The following is a 26,274-nucleotide window of genomic DNA, read 5'->3' as shown; positions in this document are numbered from 1 at the left end:
TGGAGGGGATTGTCATTTCCATATATCCCATTAAATGTGGATGCCAGAGACTGGCACAAACAGATAAAGCTCAAGGTAGACACCAGTTTGCAGTGATAAGATATTGAGTACAGTGGCCAAATACTATATATCAGATAGGAAATGGAACAGCCTAGTAATAAATTATGAATCAGGAGAGCTAACAAGTGGATTAAAGAATACATAAATAAATGAGCAGATCATATTACAAGTAAAAAATACAACAAAAACTACAAAAATGCTATTTTTTTAAAAAAAGCTCATTAGGTCCACAGAGGAGGATCTGGAGCGACAATTAAAGCAAACATATTACAGGGTTATAACGATTTAGGATTTATGAGACAATATTCTAATACATGAATTAAGAAGAATGCTTTCATGGTCTTGTGATTCTATTTGCATATTGTGATTAACTCCACAGGTTTTTCTATATTGATCAGCCAGAACATTATGATCACCCACTCTACCACGCACACCAAAGTCGTGTGGGTGAGCTACAGCACAGAAGATACATAACACAATAACCATGTAAACTGCAAGGTTTATCAAAAATTTACATACAACTTCTGTTAAATATCTAGAGGAAGTGAATGAGTTGTAGTGAAAATATTAACAGTTGACAAAGTCAGTAAAGGTTCAGTATTTACCTCAAAACCTGAATATTGAAGAATTGTCCACTCTGTAAAGTAAAAGGTGGCAGTCATGGAGGTGAAATTTATTAGGAATGACAATGTGAATATTTTAAAAATGCACTGCCCAGAAGGGAGTGCCACTAGACAGTTTCAGAGAAAAAGGTAAGTGGCCAAAAAGAAGTGAGTGGACAACAAGGCAAACAACTCTGAAAGAACATTTCCTCGTTGTCTATGGCGCCAGATGGTCTTGCCAACTCATGCAATGACCATGCCACCAGCGGAGCAGCTGTGGAACCATACAACTCTGAATGGCCAACACCGGTGCATAAATCATGATATCAATATGTAAATCCATTGACAATGCCAAATCCCTTCCACCTTTAATAAGCACGCAGGGTCAGAAATGACCCGACGTGTGCTTCAACCACCAGGGCAAGGGGGAGCCAGTGACTCCAACAGCATCTCAATTTCCGGTGTTTCCATTTTTTGCCACATCTTGTTCAGTGAATGACTGGTCCATTTGGGGCTGCAGCTGTTGCTGTCCGTGAATGCAATGTTGGAAGAAGTGACTCAACCTCCATGGGTTGCCAGTCATGTGCCAGTTCGGTCATCTGCTGCCGCTGATGATGATGGCATGGGCATAGGTTGTAACGGCACTATGGCTGTGTCCTGGATGCAAACCAGGAGCACTGGCAGTCTGCAGGGGTGGCCTTTAAAGTGTGGTTGCTGAGAGGGGTGGGACTGGAAATTGCCTGCAGTGGCTTAAGGAGTGGGCATGGCTCCTGCGCAGCTGCAACTGGTTTCAGTGACAGATCAGATGCTCCCACCCAACCATGACAAGGAACATTTGGCATTCCTTGTGGCTGAGAATGATGCACTGTGCCCAATCCATCTTTTGGCCAAATAGGCAAGCTAACATGGCATCCTGGTGATAGTGGGGTGTGTAACTAGAGCTCAGGGTTTGTGAGATAGGACACAGCAAATCTAGGAGCCTGCACAGTGTGCGCCAACGTAGTACCTCAGCTGGGCTTCATTCATTGACTGGGGTGGAGCAGTAGGAAACAAGAAGTGTATTAAGGCCTCATCAGTGCGCACTGATGCCAGTGCCTACCTCATTTGCGACTTCAATGTTCTGACATGCCACTCGGCTTTGAAGTTCGATGCTGGGTCTAAAAGGGTGGTGATCAGGTGCTGTATGCAGTGTCATTGGCAGAATACCTAAAATTCACTGAAACAAACTGAGGTCCATTGTCAGATATTAAGGTGTGGGTGACTCCCTCTATGGCAAAAATTGTAGCAAGCACTCTGTTTGTAATATGTGCAGTTGTAGCAACTGAAGGATGTGACCACAGAGTGGAGGTGGAACAACCATGTGACGTTCAGCATCCTCTGTAGACAATAATACTAGTCCCTGAACAACATTCAGTCAATGTTTCATAGCAAAATAATAGCTCTACACCAGGTCTGATCTTTTTGGGATGTTCTCTGGCCAATCACTTTGCACTATTCACACAACTCTACACGGGAGGGGTTCGTAGTAGCCACTAGTATTTGTGCAATGTCTCATCTAGAGCAAAAAACCGCTTCCAGATGCTCACACTCAGTGCTGGGGTCAATGGAGAGGCAAGATAATGCATTGGCATTTGTATGCTTAGCAGCTGGTCAAAATGAATGTCATTATGGTAACTGATCAAAAATGAAGCTCAACATAGTAAACACTGTGCCATTTCGTCTGGAAGGTGAGAACGTCGCCCAAAGAGAGAGGGGTTGGTGGTCTGTAAGTAACTGGAACTTATTCCCATGTAGGAAAATGTGGAGTTTATTAACGCCATACACAATAGCCAATGTCTTCTTCTCAATTTGCGAATAATTTTGTTGCACCTGCAGAGTGTCTTAGACACAAAATCAGTTTGGTTGCTCTGTACTGCCGGTATTCTTATGTGTGAATATGACCTCAATCCTATATTGTGACAGGTTGGTTGCAAACGTCAAGAGCTGGCCTGTAGTGAAGATCACTAAGTGAGGCAGCAACTTAAGGTGCATTTCCAACTGCAAGAATTGTTTGTGGCACTTGGGAGACCAAATAAAGTAAATGCCTTTTTTTCTCAGATGGTTCATACATTCCAAAAGGCTTAATTAGTAACAGGATTTTCTGCATGTCTGTATCTAGAAGTAATTTCAAGTATGCATCCTTCAAATCAGTCTTTAGGAAACATGGTCATCCTGCTAACTTTGCTACAAGTTCCTATGGTGGAGAGATTGGGTAAATGTCGATCACATTTTGTGTGTTAATCATGGCTTTAAAATAACAGCAAATTGTAATGGATCCATTTGATTTCTTCATGATGGCCATAGGAGTTGCCCACTGACTAGCTGAGATTGGTGCAATGACCCCCAGTTACTGTAACCAGTCTAAATCAGCCTTTGCTGCATCACACATTGTGAAAAGAACTGGCTGTGCACGACGAAATTTAGACACAGCATACTACTTGAGTGAAATATGCTTCACATTCTTTGGCCCAAGCCAACAATGGCTGGAATAACTGCTTACAATTCTCTAATAATGATTGTAAACTATGGAACAGTACTGAACTGGATACCAGGTTTACCTCATCCAATTCCTGAAACCCATGTGCAGCAAATGCATCTAAGCCAAAAATATTTGCAGCAGATGGTGAACTTACAACCAACAAAATGATTTACCATTCCAAGTTCTTGTATTTTACTCTCGCAAAGGTTTTTTTTTTTGTGTGTGTAAGTTCTGTATTAGATAACTTGCCACTATGGCAGCTGCAGACAGGGGATGCCCGAACACTGATAGGTTTCCTGGTTGATTAGGGAAATTACAACCCCCACATCCACCTGGAATTTGGTCGTAATACCACTAACATTCAACTCAATCAGGAGTTTATTAGCCATTTGGTCAGGTTCTGCCAAGACTGAAGTTAAAGCTAAAACTGGTGCCCGATCAGGTCCTGTGATCACAGTGTAGTGGCTAACACTGGCACATCGGCCTGCGTTGCTGCTTTCAAACACAGGCACACTGCTGCCAAGTGCCCTGGCTTATGACAGGCATAATGTGTCAGAAAAATGTGGACACTGGCAATACTCATGGTGTGTCCAACAGTCTGGACAAGATTTAAGCATCAGTGGGGACCAATCCGACACAGAGGGGGAACTTTTCTTATTATCTCAAGAACATGATCTATGTCCAGATGCCTGGCTTGGTTGCATGTGTTTACTAAGTCCATTGATATCTCCTTGGGAGCAAGAAGCATTCCCTTGCATAGGACTTACACCATGCTCATCATCTGGGGGATTTTCTTGGCAGCATGGGGCAGAGAGCTGAGCTACTTTCCAACTGACTGAAAATGCACTTTGAGTTGCTGCCAACACCTCATACATTTCAGCAATATTTTTTCAGTTGTGTTTAATTTGGTGTCTGACAATTCCAAAGCTATAGATTGGACCTTCTGATCCAGTGCTATCCTGACCACTATGTCTCAAATTATAGAATCAGCATGAGAGACCCCACAATTTGTGCATTTAAACTTGCATTTGTGAGCAAGGCCTTGCAGATCGGCTATCCAGCATGCATATGACTGAGCACTATGTTTCCTGTATTTGTTGCTTTGTAATCACACTGCCACAATATAAATTTGTAGCAGAAATGCTCACTCAGTAATTTGCACAGTTTAGTAAATTTTAATGTCTCAGGGTCTGTGTGCGAATGCAGCTTTTGCACAATTGTATGAAGACTGTTGCTACTGCAAAGTAACAGAGTGCTCTGGACTATGGGATCTGATAAGCTTCTTGATGCACAACATTGCATAAATCTACACAGTTTTCCCACCTCTCAACAGTGTCATCAAACACACAAAATGGCACTCGATCAGCAGGCTGCATGCCCACAGCTCAGATCAGCTCCACATTCTGCTTTATCAGCTCCTGCATCTGCTCCTGCTGTAGCTGTTGCTGCACCATCATTTGTTCCTGAAGCTGTTCGTGCAGCATTATTTGACAGTGCCAAAGCTCCTTTGATCCCCCGTTATGAGCTATTTTACACACGAGAGTCGGCTTCATAGCCCCTTCAATAACACACTATGTAGACAGGGAGTGCCACTAGGTGGTTTCAGAGACAATGATAAGCTGCCAAAAAGAACCTTGTGTACAACGGCAAACTGAACACAAATCTGAGAGGACAAGACCACAAGGAATTCAAAACATAAGGCCTAGAATCGTCAACAGCATACGAGCAAAACCTTAATACCAAAACCACAGAAATAAACAAGATCAAGCATGTCACTGCATGTGAACAGCAAAGTTGGCAACCACATAGTGTCAGATTCGTAAACACGAATGGACAAGGAATGTGCACTTATTGCCCTCATTGCCTACACTGCCACAGGGTCTCACCAACTTGTGTGGTGTCCACACCACCTGCAGTGTGGCTGTGAAACCACGCAACTCTGAATGGGCAATGCTGGTTCATCCATTTTGATATCAATGTCTGAATCTGGCGCCAATACTAAAAACCTGGACAAAAATCAGAAAAAAGTGGCACCAACAATTTGAGGAAAAAAAAGTCTTTCGGGAGATTGTATCATCAACCAGTGTCAACAATTTGGTGGAAACGATGTAGTCAGTGATTCATACTTGCGGAGCATCAAATAACTGCGTCTGATAGTGGAGCTGAGGTAAAAATGAATGTTAGCAGTACAATTCTGGAACGTGTTTGCAGGATGAGTTCCAAATAAGCTCATATTTGGTCACAGGCTAACATGCAAAGCAGTTTAAGAATATATTGTAAATGGATTCCTTTGCCAAAAGTGGCACTATGCTTCAAATAATTGTGGGTGACATTTTAATTGAGATACAAATGAAGATTGGTGTGTTGTTCCTGAACAAAGTGTGCACTAAACTGGTTACAAATAAACCCATGTTTGGTCACATGTAGATGTGCAAAGCTATCTAAGAACAGAATTTAAAATGGATTCCTTGCCAAAAGTGACACTATGTTTCAAGCAATGGTCACTCAATGGTACATAGATGTATTATTTTATCCCTGGGGTTAAACAGAGCTGTATAGAGTGGCATTAAAAATGTTCTGCACCATATTACAGCTGTCTTTTGGAAGTTATTGGAAGCAGTATCCTAAAACAGTAAGTTTCCATAAACACGCTTTTTCTCTCAAGAAATAACAGTTAAGACTGTTGTGGATTGGCAAGAAAGCCAACCTGGTTTTGAGAGGAAGCCGAAAGGCACGCGTTTTAGCTCATGCAGGCTGGCGTGAGGCCTGGAACAGGTCAAGGAAATTAGTCTAGCAAAAAAACGTATGTAGCTGCTGGAATACTTAAATTTAATCCATAAATGGTGAACATCGCTCTTGACGGTACATGTTTTACAGCATCAATAGTAACTGGTAATGGCGCCTTGCTAGGTCGTAGCAAATGACGTAGCTGAAGGCTATGCTAACTATCGTCTCGGCAAATGAGAGCGTAATTTGTCAGTTGACCATCGCTAGCAAAGTCAGTTGAACAACTGGGGCGAATGCTAGGAAGTCTCTCTAGACCTGCCGTGTGGTGGCGCTCGGTCTGCAATCACTGATAGTGGCAACACGCGGGTCCAACGTATACTAACGGACTGCGGCCGATTTAAAGGCTACCACCTAGCAAGTGTGGTGTCTGGCTGTGACACCACAAAGACTAAATATTATTCCACAACATAGAAGAATGTTTAACAGAAAAGACTTGGAATATTATGTGGAAAAGTGTTTTTCATGATAATGGCTGCCAACTCTGTGCGGTATTGCATTGCGAGCCTTGGCTCTCACCCTCCTTACACTCAAGATATCATCCCAGGGACTTGACACTTGTTTAGGACCCCTTACAATGCATCTGAGGGAGAGAATTCAAGATGTGTGAAACACTTTAGATTGATGTCTGGTTATACCAACAGACACCTTCCCACACCATATGAACCATGGGACTCCCAGAAAAATTTTAGTGATAATTAGACATTAATTTTTAAAGTATCACATCGTTCAGTGAGTTTAACTCTTTCTATTTCTTAGTTATAGATAAGAGTCTCAGTCAACTTCAAATGATTCTTGGTGTTGAGACGGATGAAGCAAACAGTGAAATGTAGTGTTTAAAACACAAAGTGATAATTTTTAATGGGGTTTTAGGGCACAAAACATCTAAGGTCATAAGTACCCAGAAAATGCAGGGACCATGAGGGGAAAAAAACAGTTACGAGGTCCAATACAATGAAGTAATAAATGGCACACACAAATCAACAAAACAAAAAGTAACTAAAGCAGTCAATTTAAGACTAGTTAACGTGCAAAAGGTGAGTAATTTAAACTGAATTCATATTTGTATGTAGCAGCAACTGTGGAATGAGAATAATGTTCTCTTAAACTCATGTCTTAATGTACAAGCAAAATATCAGGACTCTATACATATTGTGAAATTATGCAGAACAACATAATCAGACAAGACAATGTTTGAAAAGCAACACTAAAAAAACAGTGCACTTTATTGAACATTCTGTAATTAAGTTCTGCTATGACATAGATGATAGCAAGACTTAATAGCAGCTCACATAATTCACAGCACTGTTCTTGGTAAATAAGACCCTCATTTATGCCATGCTATCTTCAGCTGTAACATGTATGTGGTGTGAATGTGTCACTAGAATCCACATTCCCTTAAATTGTTGTCAAAAAGGAATCCAAAATTTAATAGTGAGTGTAAGAGTCAGTCCAGTAATTTGTTTGGCTAGTTACCCCTACAACCTTTAGCACCATACTGAACTGACCATTAATGTGCGCCATTACAAATATGTGTGTCACATTTGCCAACAAGTTTCCACTAACACATGGTACTAACTGTTGACATCACAGTTAAATGCCATCTTATCTCTTCATCTACACAGTTTAACTCTGTCAGTAGCAGGATGTCATTATAACCAGTAAAAGAAAGAATTTTGCGATAATTATGTTGTGATAAAGTGCAATACATAACTGTACAGGATTGTTTCTTTCTAAGAGCTGTTAAAATGTTGACCACCTGATCACATCAGATTTGCACAATAGTGCATCCGACTGTCTTATATTCTCAAATATCCTTGGATATGGGTGTACAACTTCAGTGGTTGTTACAGTCCTGGCAACCAGGTACAAATGAAATTAAGGTGAGTCACACACATCCTTTTCAAAGGAAATACCCATTTATATACCTTAGTCAATTTAGAGAAACTGCTTGATCTTAAATGTGAGTCCAATGCCTTAATCACTGTCCCAATTTGCTAGGTACAATACAACAGATAACTTAAATATCACAAATCCCTCCTACCACTATAGTATCACTGGTCTCTAGAGGGGTAACATTTAGCAGGCTTGATGAGCTGGTAAGTACATAATGTTAGGATGAATTACATGCTTAACAGACCATGCTTGAATGATTCCTCATAAAAAAAAGATTGTAACACAGAAGAACACACAAAAACAAAATTCAAAACAAAGTGCCCTGTAAAAACTTTCTCACTAATCAGACATGAGTTCTTCAAAACAATAATAGTTGCATCACAACAGAGCCATCTCCATGACCAGGTTACAAGAGTGGGACCAGCATCAAGCATAAAACTTACATAACATCTGGTAACATTGGTATAAAACAAAACTTCATACCCATAAGAGAAATAAAAATCCTCAAGATCTCATTCGTTCCCTCAAATATCATTGCTATTCGGGAATCTCTCAGGATACGTTCACATGCAGAATCTCTCATGTACCCTAAGCCTCCAAGTACTTGCAAGCATTCACTCACACTGTGCCACAAAGCTTCTGAACTAAATACCTGAAATATAAATTAAAGATAGATTTATTATCTTGTTTTAAACAGGAAGGTTATAAACTACGCTTAATTGTAGAACTGAATTATAAAAGGGTACTATACCACACAAATAAGACGTGTCATTGCTGATAAGGAGCTTTCATGGATTTTGTTTACAAGCTTACAATAAATGTGCGGATGAAATCCTGTGTCACATGAAAATATCTTTTAATGGTAATTTTGATCTAGATACACAGAAAGAATTTATTGTGGTCAGTGCATATCACTATTGCTGGAGAGAATTAGGTTACACTGGAAACTTACTGCAGAATCCTATCATCATGCTTTCAACATTTAGCTCCCCCAGAAAATTAATTGGACAGTAAAAGTGCTGAGAGATTATTTGGTGGCCTTAGAAGCACAGAGAAGGAAAGAAGGAAAATGGCTTGAATTATTCTCCATTTGTTTCTGGGCTGCTTATATACTTTGCTTAATGTGGCCACACCACAACCAGGAGGCATTCTATCTCATCAGTGTACCAAGCTTTATTACACTACTATATGTAGACAAGACAACATTTAACACTGTTAGAAAAATCTCAAAAAGTTCTTGACTGACTTACTTCAAATTTGCACATGATACTTTAACAAACATTCAGACAGACACAGCCTATACATCTTTTAATATATATACAAGGTGGAGAAAAACTGTCATAAAATTTTAACCCTGGATAGCTGATGCAAACAGGAACCAAAATTACTAATGCTGTGTAGGTCGACAATGCACCATTTTTGAATTACGGAAACTTGACGCCACATGCTCTGATTTTCTGCGAGATTGCCCTGTTGCTAGATGCTCTGGACAATGCATGACTGTGAATGCTCTGCCTGCCAGAGATTGTGAGGGACGTTTGTATGTGTGAACCGACAACCATAGCGCTGCCCATCAACCGACGAATGGCAAGAGAGGAACAGGGCAATCCCATGGCCAATCGGAGCACATGGCACCAAGTTTCCGGGGTTTAAAAATGGGTGTGTTGTTGACGTACACAACATTAGTAATTTTGGTTCCTATTCGCATCAGCTATCCAGGACTAAAATTTCGTGACAAATGGTGGGGAGCGAGGGGGGGGGGAAGAGACGGGGGTGGGGCAAAGATAGAGAGAGAGAGAGAGAGAGAGAGAGAGAGAGAGAGAGAGAGAGAGAGAGAGAGCGGGGGGGGGGGGGGGGGGGGGGAGGGAGAGTGGGGGGGGGAGGAGAGCGGGGGGAGGGGGAGAGGGGAGAGCATTTCCATGTTCACTTGTGTTTGATAAGATTATCTGAAAACCTAAATACAACAAGCAGAGTTTTGAAAGATTGAGTTAGAGAACTCGTCAAAGAAGAAATAGAATCAATAACCATCAAGGAAAGTTTGTTAGTTATTACAGGCAATGACGGGAAAATATAAATGTGTATGATCATAACCTACTACTGATTAAAGCTAAATGTAAGTGAAATTCCCAATGTTTCTGTCAGAGAGATAGCAGTTATCTAATTAAATTGCTCAGTTGTGAATATGACCTGAAGTGGTTGGGAATTTAAGAGGGAAAGCGTGACCTGGGAGGAAGGAGTGTGGGCAGCAAGCAATAAGGCAAAAGTCTGAAAGTAAAGGGAGGGACCAAGGAGTAAACAGTTTAATGATGACTGACTGATAGGAAAAATTACACGTGGAAAGCAAGTTGCTTACTTCCGAGTTCTCAGACTCCAGAGAAACACTTTAGTAAGTTCATGTCACAGTCATACTGTGAATGCTCTACAGGCATGTGCCCAAATATTTCATGTATCTAAGAGTTATTTCCTCAATCAAATTTTATTATATGTAGTTTTGAGGTAAAAGTATGTTTAATTCAGATACAAAGCCAATTGTAATTTTAACTTGATATCCTCAAGAAGAAAATCATTTTAGCGAGCAAAATGGAGACTTTCAGGAATTTATTTAACTACCAGTTTTCACTGTTCTACTTGGAAGGACAGGCCAAGGGAAAATTTCACACCAGTCACATAAGAGTGGCAGTTGTACCACCACTATGAGGATGCAAATTAGGTTTGGTTTCAATACATGCTGTAACAGTCATGAGCATTAGTGACCTTTGAGATTAGACATGGTGAGTTGATGTTAGTCAAGAATGCCTTTAAGGTGCAAAGATGACATTATCAACACTCCACTGAGTTTGAACGAGGTTGTGAAATATGGCCTCGAGAAGCTGGATGTTCCTTCTGGTTGCAACAAGACCGAGCTCCACATGGCCACATGGCACTAATGAGAGGGAAGACTTTCATGTTCGGCATATGGCTCTGGGACATCTTACTGCATCTACAGCAGCAATTTCAGCAGCATTTGGCGCCACAGTGACAATGAATTGTTACAAATCTGTTATTTCGAGGCCAGCTCCAAGGTTACTTCAGGGACAGCTCTGAGCCAGACAGCCTCTAGCGTGCATTCCACAGACGCCAAACTACCACCATTTGCAACTTCAGTTGACTCAAGTGAGAGCTCATGGAGGGCAGGGAGTAGTTCTGTTCTGTTTTTTGATGAGGGCTGGTTCTGCCTCGATGCCAGCAATGGGTGTGTGTTGTTCAGAAGGAAGGCAGTTGAGGGCCTGCAAACAACCTGTATGCTTGCTAGACACACTGGATCTGGACCTGGAATTGGAGTCTGTGGTGTGATTTTGTATGACAGCAAGAGCACTCTTGAGGTTAACCAACCAACCCCGACTGCAAAATTTTACATCACTCTCGTGATTTGACCTACTGCACTGCCATTCACGAACAGCATTCCAGGGACTGTTTTCCAATAGGATACCACATACTGCTCTTGTAACCCAACATGCTCTACTGACTGTCATCCTCAAAAAGCATTAACTATTTCTGTACTGACTGACCAAGAGCAACAGGCATGGAACTCCATCCCACAAACTCGCATCCACCACCTTTAAAACACAATGCATGTGCATTTGCATGCTTGCATTCAACATTGTGCCAGTTACACCAGTCATCCTCAAAAGATCACTTCATATGTACATCTGGCAATGTTGCTCTCAAACAACATAAACATTGCAGAATGTTTTCTGCAACATGTTTCAATTTTTGTCCTTGAATGGGTAATGGTGCCTGTAAGCAACATATAATCTCATATACCGTGACATTCTGTTGTATCTGGTGAAAAGTTTTTGAACAGTGTGCATCTTTAGCAGACACCTTGCAATGTTGTGAGCCTCAGTTACCAGTGTAGCAGTTTCCTTTGATTTAGTGGTGCTGTTTTCTATTCTGCAATGAAAGCTGCTTATGAATGAAAGGAGGAAATCTTCAACATGACTTACAATACAAAGGTGCCTGTGATTTCCTACTTGGGGCATGGCAAATGGACTTATCTTTTCCAGAAAGAGGAAGCCTAACTTTGAGTATCAGATGGACAACAAGACCAGAAGAAGAAGAAGTAAACAGCAGTTTCTGTGCCAGCAAATGATAGACAATATGACAGTTTTGTTCACTGGCCAAAGTATGGGCCAAAAACCAAAGATGTAGACTTTACCTTCAGGGATGGCTGACTGTAAAATGCGGAAAATGTGGAATTGTTCTTTGTTTTGCAGCATTTTACACAGAGTAGTACAAAATGCAACCTTTTTTTCAGCCACAGGAACATTTTAGTACTTTTATTGTAGCACCCATGCCCATTTTGAGAGAAATTATAGAGGTAACCTACTGCATTTTGAAACAATGTGTGTAAAATTGTTCACATGACCATATACATCTAATTTAAGTAACTTAATACTTTTCCTTCACAATATTTCTGTGTGTGCCAAATGAAGGATTAACCTGTAATCTTGCAATGTTCAAAATGCGAATGCTGAACAAGCCATTGCAGCATTGAAAGAATTACAGGAATCCAAATGAAGGGTAAACCTGTGATCTTGCAATATTCATCACTTAAATATGTTACCTAGACAAATATATTCCTGAAATTTCATTACTCTACATTAATTATTTTTTGATGTTGTGATTTTTTTTCCATCAGTGTATTTTTTTGCTGCTCAAAATCACTGCCATTAACTGCAGATTTTAGACATCATTAGATGTTAAAAGACACAAAAAACAAACTGTGGATGCTTTCTGCCACCAGTTGGGACAAGGCGCAGCAAACATCTGGAGCTTGTCACAGTTACAGAATACTTAACTATGGAAAAGCAATCAGTAGATCTTTAAATATTAGACAATGTAGCCATTGGTAACTGTGAAAGATATAAATACTTAGAGAAGCCATACATATTATAAAAGTGGATGTCTGTATGTACCAGGCGGTTATAATTAAAGTGCAGCTACCTACCAGAGGTCCTGAGTGGGCTGTAATTATTGTATGGCAGGCGAAACTTGTAGATATTTTTATGCATTACTGCAGAATCAGTTTATGCTGGCAAAAAAATTAGTTCCAATTTTGGCCACCAGATCTGAATCTGGCACTGAGAATGCATGAAAGAAATACAGAAATGTCTCTATATGTAATGGATAAGGAATGTGACATGGCAGAAAAGGTCTAAAAAGTGACAAAGGTGGAATGTTGACTTGATTACTAACCACTGCTTACACTATTTGTTCAATATGAGCACCACAGATGTTGACAAGATGCTGTACAGTGCCAGATTTGCATATGTGGCCAAAATTGGAACTAATTCTTTTCCAGTGTAAATCAATTCCACATTAATGCATTAGCATATCTACCATTTTTGCTGCCATATGGTAACTGCAGCCCACAATGGACTTCTGTGAGTAGCTGCATTTTAATTATAATCACCTGGTATGAAAGTTCCACATCTCAAAAATCCATTGAATATATACAGGCACTAGATGTTTGTCTGTGAATATATGTAATGTAGAATAACATGATCCAATACTGAAATATACGTAAATGCCATACGCTAAATAAAATCTCCTCCTAAACTACTGGGTTGATTTCAGCCGAAGTTGGCACACACATCACTATCAGGAAAGAACCACTGTGGGGATAAGAACAATCTATCAGAGGCGTGGGGGTGAAAATGAAGGGAAGCACACAATGCACAAATAGCCAGTCTATATTCATCCAGCATTTGAAAATGAGAGCACTTAGTGACTTGCAAGACTGTCTCACTACTGATACACACTTGACAAGTACAAGTGTCGAGCCATGTAGTTCATCATCTTTGTCATACAGGAAGCCACAAATTCCGTCTACAGTGAAACATAGTAAAGGACACTCACTGTCTAAGGAGTGGATACTTAACATAATTATGTACATGGAAGATCCACAGCACAGTAAAAAATCAATTATGAACAGATTTTGAGTAAGTCTGTGCAGTGCGTAAGAAAAACTATGGATATTCAAGTTACAAAAGTTGTTACAAAAACTGTTGTTTGCCATGTCAAGAATACTCAATTAAATTTAAAAGATGCACACGATAATTACCTTCTATGTCACGCAAATCAAGTTGTGCGCAACATAGATTACAGTGATTTCACGGGAAGCAGTGGAACTTCAAACAGTGCTACAGAATTGGAAGACTTAAGATAATGAAACTTCAAACATCAATTTAATGATGCACAACAAACTGCAAACTAGGCCTTAAAATTTGTAGATGAGAAACAAACTTATCTCATCATTGGTTGGTTGCATTGGAGGAGAGGACCAAACAGCGAGGTCATCGGTCCCATCGGATGAGGGAAGGATGAGGAAGGAAATCTGCCATGCCCTTTCTGAGGAACCATCCTGGCATTTGCCTGAAGTGATTTATGGAAATCACAGAACACCTAAATCAGGATGGCCAGATGCAAGTTTGAACTGTCATCCTCCTGAATGCAAGTCCATTGTATTATCAACTGCACCATCTTGCTCGGTATATCCCATTGTTCAGTAAGGAATTTGTTTTCAACTTCGGCCAACTGCAATGTGAAGAAGAAATGGATGTGAAAGGAACCTTAGAAATTAGAGGTACCAAGAAAGTTCTATCAAGATCCACTAACATCAACCGTCGACAATTGAAGAGGGTCGTTATGTATAGTAGGCAGACATCTATCCAGACCATCGCACAGGAATTGCAAACTGCATCGGGATCCACTGCAAGTGGTATGACAGTTAGGTGGGAGGTGAGAAAACTTGGATTTCACGGTCGAGTGGCCACACGTCACTCCGGTAAATGCCAAATGACATCTCGCTTGATGTAAGGAGCGTAAACATTGGACGATTGAACAATGGAATAATGTTGTGTGGAGTGATGAATCACGGTACACAATGTGGTGATCCAATGGCACGGTGTGGGTATGGCGAATGCCCAGTGAACATCATCTGGCAGCATGTGTAGTGCCAACAGTAAAATTCGGAGGTGGTGATGTTATGGTGTGGTCGTGTTTTTCATGGAGGGGGCTGACACCACTTGTTTTGCATGTCACTATCACAGCACATACCTACATTGATGTTTTAAGTACCTTCTTGCTTCCCACTGTTGAAGAGCAATTCAGGGATGGTGACTGCACCTTTCAACACGATTGAGCACTTGTTCATAATGCATGGCCTGTGGCATAGTGGTTACATGACAGTAACATCCCTGTAATGGACTGGCCTGCACAGAGTCCTGACCTGAATCCTATCGAACACCTTTCAGATGTTTTGGAACGCCGACTTTGGGCCAGGCCTAACCGACCGACATTAATACCCTCCTTTACAAAACTATCAATACTACAGACAGACAGTTCTGATATCCCTTAAGAACAATCAGAGCCTACAATCAATCCATTCTATCCTGTGTTATGGGGCATACTACACATGAATGGACACATGGAATCCAAATGACAGTACAACTCATTTTTTCTCATACATAAAATACTTATAGAGGTGAAAGTCATGTTAAGTACAAGGAAATAATCCTTTGACCAATCATGATTTGGCCACCAAGAATATTATCTGACACGTCTATATAGCCACCAAATAACACTATATTAAGAACAAAAGTAATGACAAACAATGGAAAATCCAGGATGGAATAATGACAATATTTTGGAAAGGACAGATTGCTACTCACCGTATAGTGCAGATGCTGAGTCACAGACAGGCACAACAAAGAGACTGCGACTCAACATCTCCACTATATGGTGAGTAGCAATCTATCCTTTTCATAATTTTGAACAAAAGTAATGGTAATATATAATTAACTTGTTGGAAATTTAAATTCATAGTACCTTTACTATAGCAGCTTCAATTGCACAATCAGGATTTTTGTATGTGTCCAACATTCCTGCTGTTAAGTAAGCCATACTTTCCATAGCATATGTACTGCATGTCACTTTTGCAATCTTTTCTTGAATAAGTCCGAAATCTTTAATCTGCTTTCCAAATTGTTTTCTGTTAATGGCATGTTCTGCTGTTGACTCTATTAATTTTTTTAAAATTCCTGCAATATAGTAATTCATGTGATTTCTTTTAATATTAAAACAATTGTATGCATTCCAGAGATATGCAAGGAGATGAGAGAATTATTTAAAAATTATGCCATATTCTTGAAACTGAAGTTGTTAAAACATGTGAAATAGATACCTGCAGAAGAACTTCCCATGCTGAATCGACCACTGTTCAAAATATTCACAGCCAGTTTGAAGCCGCCTCCAATCTCTCCCAAGACATTCTCAACAGGAACTGGTGTATTATCAAAGAATACCTATTTAAAGCATAAACCATTTTATCTACGTGGATAAAAGAAACTACTAAAGCAATATAGATAATACTTTCTATACATAAAATATGAAAATTTATTTTTCACATAAAGCACCTTACATCTTGTTTTCACAGTTGGGGTGGCAGTTGAATTTTCTTTCATTTTTTCAGTAACAATTTTATTCAGTGTTATAAATCACACATTTTCTAAGATCTAATGTTTATAACTGGTGTAGTAATTTCTGACGGCTTTCCTAATCTAAACATTAACCTCCTTGCCTGAATGGGTAGCTCACTAATAATTTTGTCCATGATTACCCCGTGTGATTCAAAAATTTTTCACAACTACTATAACAATTACACAGCAGTTTTAGATGGATGATGATCCATTGCTGACACTGTTTGCAACTAGTAACTAATCATCAAATTTCCATGAAATGTTATACCTCTAATTGCAGAATTAATGTCACTCTAGAATAATTGTTTCTGAGCATGTAATGATGTAGGTGATACAGAATCTGCAGAAGACATTAGACATGTAACATTTCATAGAAACCTGGTAATGACAAGAGATAAGTCATTAGCTGAAACCAGTTGTGGTATTGAGCAAATGGATGGATGGATGGATGGTTGGTTGGTTGGTTGGGTAGTTTAGGGGAGGGTACCAAACTGCGAGGTCATTGGTCCCATAAGATTAGGGAAGAATGCTGAAGGAAGTTGGCCATATGCCTTCAAAGGAACCACCCTGGCATTTGCCTGAGTCAGACACGAGTTTGAACCATTGTCCTCCCAAATATGAGTTTAGTGTGCTAACCACTGTGCCACCTCACTCTGTAAGCAAATGGAGCTATTGTTTGATTACTACAACCTACATACTTACTTAAATGTAAGCTATAAATACTAAAGAGAACTGTTTGTATTATGCATATTCTGCTTATGAATGAATAAAGTCAGTCCTTGAATTTAATACAAATCAAAGTTGGACTAGTTCTGACATTGAAATAAACTATGAAATTTTCTTTACTACACTTACACGACTCAACCAACATTTTCTATAGTCATTACAGAATAACAGACAGCATCTTGTACAATGGGTTATTGCAATAAGATCTATAAACAAAAATATTACCTATGAACACAAATAAGACACTTCTTAACACTGTATACACAAAGTTCCACAACAGTGTGCTTAACATATACTCACTGTCATTCAGTATGTTCAATCCACCACTTAGTACTACTTCATAAGTTCTTTGATCAGTTTCTCTGGCATTTGTGCATCAAAACTAATACAGAATTATATAAAGCTGGTCAGTGCTTGAATCAATCAGTGATCTTTCACAGAGCTGTCCTGCTAAGTCATGATAATTGAACTCAGTCATCATTCTCATTATCCTCGTCATCATAAATAACAACAAGAACAAGAACAGTGCAATAGTTTGTTCTCTTTTTTGGCAACCTACTGGGTTACCACCTAGATGTCCGTCACCAGCCAATGTCAGCGATATACAACTGGCACATTTGATGCAATAGTCACTCCTCATCCACTACTGCAAAGTGTGGCCACCAGGGGGAGACACAGCAGCCGAGTGACCACGTATGACAGCTGCGCAGCCACCTAAACACACTGTATGTATGCGATCACTACCGAGCGATTGCCCTCAGTCTGCTCTTGCTCACTGTGCTATTTACTATACTAGCTAGAACCGTACTGTACCTGTCTTGCCGTGCGGCTATGCTATACATTGTACCCATTGTGAACTACTGTACTGCGTGATTGTTAAGTATACTTATTCTAGTGGTGCCATCCCATATTTTTCTACATTGTAAGTTACAACATAACTGGCAATGACCATGGGCATATTTCATGTACGTTACATACTCGTGGACCCTACACAACATGCTAGTTTATCGAATGTGTCGTTGGAAGTCGTGCTGCAACAGGAGTTAGAGAGGCATAAATGTCAGGAAGCCTTGTTGTTCATGTTGCTCTCCCAGCAGTTGGCTACAAATCTGCCATCGCTCCCACCTTTGATGAGATGGTGGAAGAGTGGTAAGCATACAAAAAGTGTCCCTGGCAGCTCTTTGTCACATTTCAAGTAACGGATTGAGCCGCTGTTCAAATCACCTTTCCTGTCATGGATCTCGCCCAGTGTGTTCCAGCTTATGTGCAAACTGGGCCCTCTCATGGAACTGACCCACCTGACCTTTGACAAAATGTGAGCTCTATTAACTACCTACTTTCACTGACACTGCCATGTCATTGCATCCTGTGTAGAATGTTATCAGTGTTATAAACAGCCTCATCATTCATTCATACCCACACATGAGTGGCTGAACTGCAGGAATTCAATTTGAAATGCTGTTTTGTGAATCCAGTAAACAAGGAATTGTTTGCAGATGAGATTGAGGATCTGATCATTCGGGCAGCCCCAGATACGGAGGTGCATTGGAAAGCTCTACAAATTGAGGACCCTACTTTGAATGTTTTAATATGGGCTCAATCCTTCAAAGTTTTCCAGAGCACCAGCTGTCAATTAGGATTCTGGGGCAAGTTGGAGGCTATCACATCAGACACAGGAAAGAAATCTAACCCTGAGAACACAGCACATACGGCAACAGCAGAGTGAACATTGACACACTCTGGCTCCTTTTGTAATGAAGGAAATAAGCACAGCAAGCAGCTCCCAACCAAATGTTCTCACCCTGGCCGACACCCTCACAACCATGGGTGGGGGCTTATGTCGACTTCACTGGCCCCTTGCTGGATACTGACTGACTGTCCTTGATGCATACTCCAACTTTCTGTATGTGGTCACCTGTTGGTCCAGAAATGGAGGCTACAGTCGCAGTATTCTGCATAATTTTTGCCAATGAAGGACTTCCTCTCACACTGGTGTTGGACAGTGGACCTCCATATAACAGCCAGATGTTTGATGAGTTCTGCTGCAGAAATGGCATTCAACATCTGCTGTCTTTACCTTTCCACCAACTATCAAATGGTGATGCTCAAAAACTCTAGCAAACTTTTAAAACACAAATGAAGAAATATGGGGCCGACGCTCTTACAGTGAGGTGCTAACACTTTTTTTGAGTTCCTACAGGTCAACACCGATAGGAGAGAAGAGTCCAATGGAACTCCTCCATGGCCATCAGCCCCACACTCCCCTCTATTTCATGCTGCCAACACCTGTGGGACTGTCTGTAGTACTGTCTCCATGCTTCCAGCCAGGCACCCACATGTGGGCACTGGGCCTCAGATGCAAGAATAAATGGATTCTAGTAGTCATCTGGCAGCAGTGAGGATGTTATGCGTTTGCTCTGGTCATGGAGAACCAGACAGTACAGGCCAACAAAATGAGCTCCACCTCTGGGCCCTCCGGCAGACGCACACCGTGACGATGCCACCTTTTGTTTCTCTTCTGCTGAGTCCTCTGCTATCTTCCCTCCTGCTCCTGAGTTATCGCTGTCCTCTGGTTTTCAACCCTGTTCGCTAACTCCAGCCAGACCATTACTGTTTATAGGCCACCTGAGCTGGACCAGATGTCAGAAAATCAGGCTGTGTGGCCCCAGCTGCACAGCCCACACCACTGTAGCTCCCTTTGGTACAAGATCCTGATGTGGAAATGGAGAGGTCTCAGCTACCTGTGTCAGAGCCACCACAACTACAGCTGTGATGCTGGGCAGGGACCTTCTGGATGCACGCTCTCTTCCACGCTGCCGGGAGCCGGCAAAACATGAGACGCTGCTCGACACTTCCGAGGACATCGGCCTGGTTCAGAGCACTGCCCTGGTGCCCGGTCTGGCGGGGGTCAACTCACTGAAATGCAGCTCACTGCTTCCTCATGGAAGAAGGGACACAGTAAATCACTGGACTAGCACCTAAATGTTGGGCACTAGCAGACACCTCCAACATCAGCCCTCAATATATGACTGGCACATATGACATGGCCATCGCTTTTTGTCCACTACTGTGAAGTGTGGCCACTAGTGAGAAACACATTGGCCAAATAACATAGCACGATGGCTACACAGGTGCATCCCAGCATCACCTGTGACATGCTTTCTATGTACGTGATTACCACCTGGCGATTGCCCTAAGTCTGCTCTCGCTCATCAAGCTATTTACTATGCTATCTAGAATCGTACCATACCTGTCTTGCCGTGAGACTGCGCCATACACTGTATCTGTTGTGAACTATTGTCCTGAGAGATCGTTAGATATACTTATTCTGGAGGTGCTATCTTTTATTATGTTGTATGTTACAACAACTTTGTAGTCTAATACTTTTAACCCCTGAAATTATCATGGAGAGAGAATAAGAACACCAATTTTTAAAATGTACTACAAATGAATGTCAGGAGTCCTGCTTATTCAGGAGTAATTTTCAAACTATTAAGTATAATATTAACACTATATTTTATCCCAAAAATACAAACTTGTGGATGCAGTGACTGGTAATCATTTGTGGATGTAGTGACTGGTAATCATTCCGAATTTCTGGTAAAGTGTTCAGTGGTTTTATTTATATCAGAATAATGGCTTTTTATATGCCTCTATAACAGCTGCTTTTAATACTGTCATCTTGATTTTTCTGGGTTCAATATGTAGAGGTCTTAAGCCTCTTTTTAGAGTATGACTTGAAAACTGGTTCTTGAAAAATTTATATGTGTGTATTTAATAGTGTGTCAGCTCAGCTGTTGCATTGTTTCCATTACAATCTTCAAACAGCTACACTTATGACCATTTTCACTTTCACTCTCACACACTTAATGCCCCCTTCTTGTTCAACTGATCAAAACCCCTAACACATGAGCATTTTCACTTTCACTCTCACACACTTAATGCCCCCTTCTTGTTCAACTGATCAAAACCCCTAACACATGAGCAGTATTCAGATAGAGGCCAAAGTCAAATGTTTTAAAAGCAATTTCTTTTACAGCTAACTTGTTTTCTAGTATTGCAACAAACTTTTGCTTTAATTACAACTAAACTCAGATGAGTATACACTCATTTAGAGGCCAAAACCTGTGTGTGTGTAATATTCACACTGCAGGTTGCAAGAAGAGCCAAACAACAGTAATAAAATCAGATGAGAACAATTACATTATGGAAATGTTTCTGAACGGCTAACGTAGAGAAATGGCAAAACAAGTCATGATGCAGGTATAGTGTTAACTTGTGTCACTGGATCATGAGGCTGATGACCAACAAAGCCCCAAAGAATATTTTCTCACCCCGCCCCTCTGCCCCCCTTCTGAGTAAGTGTTTAAGAAGGTCAAACAGCTATTAGTCTCCTGTTCACCCCCAGGACAGAAGCATTGTACACAATCTGTCTGCCTGTATAGAATAAATTGTGTGTAAGTGTGAGAAAGTGTTTGAAATGTTTCTGCAGGGTGTATCGGAGGTGGAACATGGGAACCAACCTGGTATTCATCTAGTACCATGTGGGGAAACTGCTTAAAAATTAAATCCAGGCTGGCTGTAACACCAAGCCCTCATAGTTAATCTGTCAGGCAGATTTGATCCATGGCTGGCATACTTCCCCATCCTAGAAGCAGTCACATTAACACACATGGCTACCCGGACAGGTAGTTTTGTTTTCTTTACTTTAGTTGCTGTGGTACATATTGTCTGAAATGATAGCTACACAGTCAACACTAGGACCCTTTAATGTAAAAAATGCCGAAAAAATGATAAATTAGTTAATGATAAATTACAGAGTATATTAGAAGATAGTGACATAGTGTCATGATTATAAACTTACAAATGTGCTTCGTGAAACTGCAGAGACAGAAGATAAAGTCAATAACAATGATTAACAACCTGTGGTGGGAACACTAAATGAATCACATGATTTCTGCAATAAGAAACCATGACATACAGCAATATCTGTTTCCAAGATGACAAAATGAGAATGTTCGAATGTTTACCATACTGACAAAACAGGTTTAGGCTACTGCTCACAATAGTGTCAGTATGAATTTGAAGACACAAATGAGAATCTTGAGAATATATTTCTAAGAAAATATGAGTATACGAAGGACGGTCAACAATTTGTCACTGGACACTTGTAAACATTAAAGAACTACTGGTCTTCTTGAAACTTTCACTACTTCTTGTAAAATACCTTAAACTATGAAAAAGCTACTGGAGAAAAGATACAATGTTTGAAAATAGGGAAATACCAATGAATATGACAGCTTCTTACACTCATTACATTTCACTAAAAATCCAACACCTGCACACCTGTAAAGAGATGTTTAAGTATACAAGATCATTTCACCAACATAACAGCTGAAGTACATTATCTATGAAGACACCATGTTTAGACAGCTCTATCAACTTCTGGAGCGTGAGATTTTCATTTAGACAATATATGAGATTGCTGAGGGAGATGGCAACAAGCCAAAAATACATGAAGCTTTATTTTATTGTCATGACCAGTGTCAGGCCATTATGCCCATCATTTATTTTAGTATCGTGTCAGAAATGTCAGTGATAAGTCATCTGCTCCTTATCATGATGGAAAAAAGATACGATTAACTTCAGGCTGACATCATACACAAGCCATTTCCAATAATTTTTAAAACATATAAGAAATTTAAAAATTGAAAAAATATTTTTTTGTTTATATTAAAAGTCTCTGACTAATGTGTTAATTTGGATTACATTTGTGTTCATTTTCTTGTATGGCATCAATTAAGATGTTAAATAGTGCTACTACTAAAGTATAGGTATGCTTTTTCAGAATTCTGACTGTTAGGGTTCCATGTTACTAGGGTTGGAGCTTTAATAGTGGCAACAATTTATTTACAACTGATACAAAATGTCAAAGATCTGGGATACATTTAGCAGCACCAGTTGTGCTAAAAGCTTGAATGCAGTAGCCTACTGACCAACGAACTTCCGTAATAGTTCTGAAGTGAATGCCATGAAGTGCTTTCACCATCTTAGGGATCAAATCGAAGTCACAAAGGCTTCAAGTCCTAGAAGTGTGGTGGATGATACACCACAATCCAGCCACTACCCAGCCCCATCGACTGAACAAATCAGTCACAGCTTGTGCTGTATGCGACTGAACAAAATGATGTGCGGTTCTGCAGTAAGTGTTGCCACTTTCTTCTCAAAGCTAGTTGCAGAGTGTGTTGCAAAAATGTACAGCTATACAGAACATTGATAACCTGTTCTGGGGAATGGTATGTGCTATGATAACACTAACACAGTCACATATGAGAATCACCATAACTTTCACATTGCTGGTGTTCTGATGAACAATTTGATTATTGTAGTGACCTGTGATGATGCCATTGGCTTCACTAGTACTTCAAATGTGGCCCATGACTCAGTGTTGTGATATGGTGTATCTTTTACATTTAGAGTGTTATGAGTTACTACAAGCAGTGTCATATCGTATCCATTTCTGCATTTCCATCGAATTATGCATAACATATTGTAATGCATTTTTCACATGGCTTGGCATTTCTCCAGAATGTGAAGCAATTGTACATGCGTAATCTTTTCTCTTGCGCTAGCTCATGAATCATTTGGCATTGATCACTGTTCAGTAACACAGTATAAGGAGAGACTTTTACACTGACATGGGGATGATCTGGCTGACATCTGTCTGTCACAGTTTGATATCTCTTATTGAAAGCTTCTAGAAATTGAAAAATTGGTGATCTCTTCCTTGGCTCCATCCCTAGTGTCCATCATTGTAGAGGCATTCAACTGGGCATGCTGTGTTGGATGAGTATTGACATATATCAGAATCTGAATTCACGTCCTCTAACCCCTCATTGTTCACAGTGTCTTCACCTTCAATTTTCTCTGGTACAAAAATCTCATCTCCACCAGTGAAAATAGTTTCTGACTCAATGTTGGCATTCACCAGAAACTCCACGCCGACGGGATATGTTCAAAAATATCCTTCACGTAGGCATAGAATATTACCTCAATGACATGATAAAACTGTGGCAAATTGGAATGTGTACGTGCTAAAATGCAACACAGAGCAGCAACAACTGTGCACAAGTGCTGATTTTTTGCCACTTCAATGTTGGCATGTTTACATTTATCCAGAATAGAAATTATTGTGATGTCAGATTGAACCCTTCCACCAATTTAGGTACTGTCACAGTTGGCACGATACTGATACTGTGAATCGACTGAGATTTTGCTTCAGTTACTGTCTAGCATCTTTTTCTCAAGGATGGAGCCACGAGGCAGTGGGGCAGTTGGGAAAGGAGCTGCCAACTGACAACAGCAGACAGCGTGTTTACTGTCTGTGGCGAATAATGGTGGACTGGAGGAAGGTGTTCAGTTCACTAAGTGTATCGTGACGGTGTGCTGCTGTAAGCTGTTGAGCGTCATTGTATGTTCTGATGTTACAGAACCGGAATTGTATGAAATCATCTGATATGTGAATTTTAGAAAAGTAATATGAATGTGAATTGGCACCAGCATGGACTCCTTAAGTTGTGGCCAGTGGTTGATACAAGTTGTGTTGAGGAACATTCTATTGTCACTTGGTTTTTAGAACACTATCTGGTCGGGTAGTGCTGGGCAATTTCATGGTTTCTGAAGCACTGCTAACAACACTGCAAGTAAGGTGCTATAGTAGAGTGCTGTACTGAGCACACATTGTACGGGTTTCTTGTGTATGAATCTTCAATCTGCTGTGGTGCAATAGGGAGCTGGGAGGACGAATGTCTCAGTATTATGAGTGAAGGACTACTGGTTCTTAATCAGCTGGATGGATGGCATGTTTGGAAAGATTCTCATTCCAAGATGCAGTTGTGGAATTCTAACAGATGCACTGTCTCATCAATGAAAGATACATTGAGTAAATCACTCTGTTATTTTAGTGTCTTATGCATGCAGCTGTAAGCATTCATTAACAGATGTTTTACTAATATAAAATGTTATTATTGGTTGTTTTATGGCAGACACATCTCTGGCAGTTTATTAATTTTAAGTTGGGTGGGGGAGGGGGACGGCTTCAGAATTTATGGTATGGATAACTTTATATGTTTTGGTTTTCATGTACTGGATCAGCTGTTCTCAGAAATGCTTGTGTAATATTCTCTTGACCCTTTATGGGCTGCTGGTTACTATGGAGGAACATATTATCCTAAAAGTCAGCTTTGATAATATTTGCATGTTACGATTTCAATTTATGGTTTCAATGAATTAAATGTATGTCACTATGAATTTTCTCCCTAGTTAACTCAAGTGTACTTGAATTTCCATGGCACACCATTTAAAATGAAATGTCCAAGAAAACACAGATATTTTGTAAATCCTAATACATCGTGAAAAAGAGGAGAACAAATTGGGAAAAGTCATACCATTTCATGAACGAAGAAAAAAAATTGGATATGACATTGACAAAGTTGGATAAGGGTCATTTTGACCCTTCTGCTGTTCTAGTGTGAAATGCTGGCTGGTGGTGTGGTGGGCACATTAAGCATTAAGGAAAGTATATACACAGAGCAGAGATGAATATGGAATCATTCTAGCTATGATACAGGCCAAAAATGGAAAATATACTGACAAGTGATTTTGACAAAGGGAAGATTGTTATGGCCCAGTGCCAGGAAACAAGCATCTCACAAACAGTGAAGCTTGCCAGCTGCAAGTGTGTAAATGTTATGGGCATCTATGGAAAGTGGCTGAAGGATGCTAAAACCACAGTTACATGACAAAGTGTTGGCTGTCCACTCATCATCACAAAATGTGGAGGTCTGAGGCTTGCCTACCCTGTAAAGCAGGACAGACAGTCATTTGAGACAGATCTGATAAAGTACAATGTGGGTGCAGGTACATGTATTCTGGAGCACACATGGGACCTATGCATAGGCATCTAGTGCCATATATCTCTGGAAACCTACCACAGACCTGTTGAATTGATGCCATGCAGAATTTCTGCTATTTCATGGTCCAGGGGTAGAGCAACAAACTATTAAGTAGGCAAGCACACTGTTTTCACTCATCAATGTAAGTTGAAACTAGTAATATATATTAACTGTAAATTTCCCATTTCAGACAACTTCGAAAGTTATTTATG

The 26,274-nt window shown here is 40.3% G+C and overlaps 1 protein-coding gene across 1 annotated transcript in view; it reads right to left on the bottom strand.

The window, feature by feature from the left end:
• LOC126184676 (complex I assembly factor ACAD9, mitochondrial-like) overlaps positions 1–26,274 on the bottom strand; it is a 107,033-nt gene that overhangs the window by 6,127 nt on the left and 74,632 nt on the right. Inside the window, exons 5-7 of the mRNA XM_049927163.1 lie at positions 16,088–16,208; positions 15,733–15,944; positions 8,344–8,512 (exon numbers count right to left, since the gene is read on the bottom strand). Of these exons, the coding sequence (XP_049783120.1) occupies positions 8,344–8,512; positions 15,733–15,944; positions 16,088–16,208 (502 nt within the window). The remainder of the gene's footprint in view (positions 1–8,343; positions 8,513–15,732; positions 15,945–16,087; positions 16,209–26,274) is intronic.

This window comes from Schistocerca cancellata, chromosome 4 (genome assembly GCF_023864275.1).
Source record: "Schistocerca cancellata isolate TAMUIC-IGC-003103 chromosome 4, iqSchCanc2.1, whole genome shotgun sequence".
Classification (NCBI taxonomy): Eukaryota; Metazoa; Arthropoda; class Insecta; order Orthoptera; family Acrididae; genus Schistocerca; species Schistocerca cancellata.
Note: the sequence above shows the minus strand (reverse complement) of the source record. Positions and strands in the feature narration are given on the sequence as shown.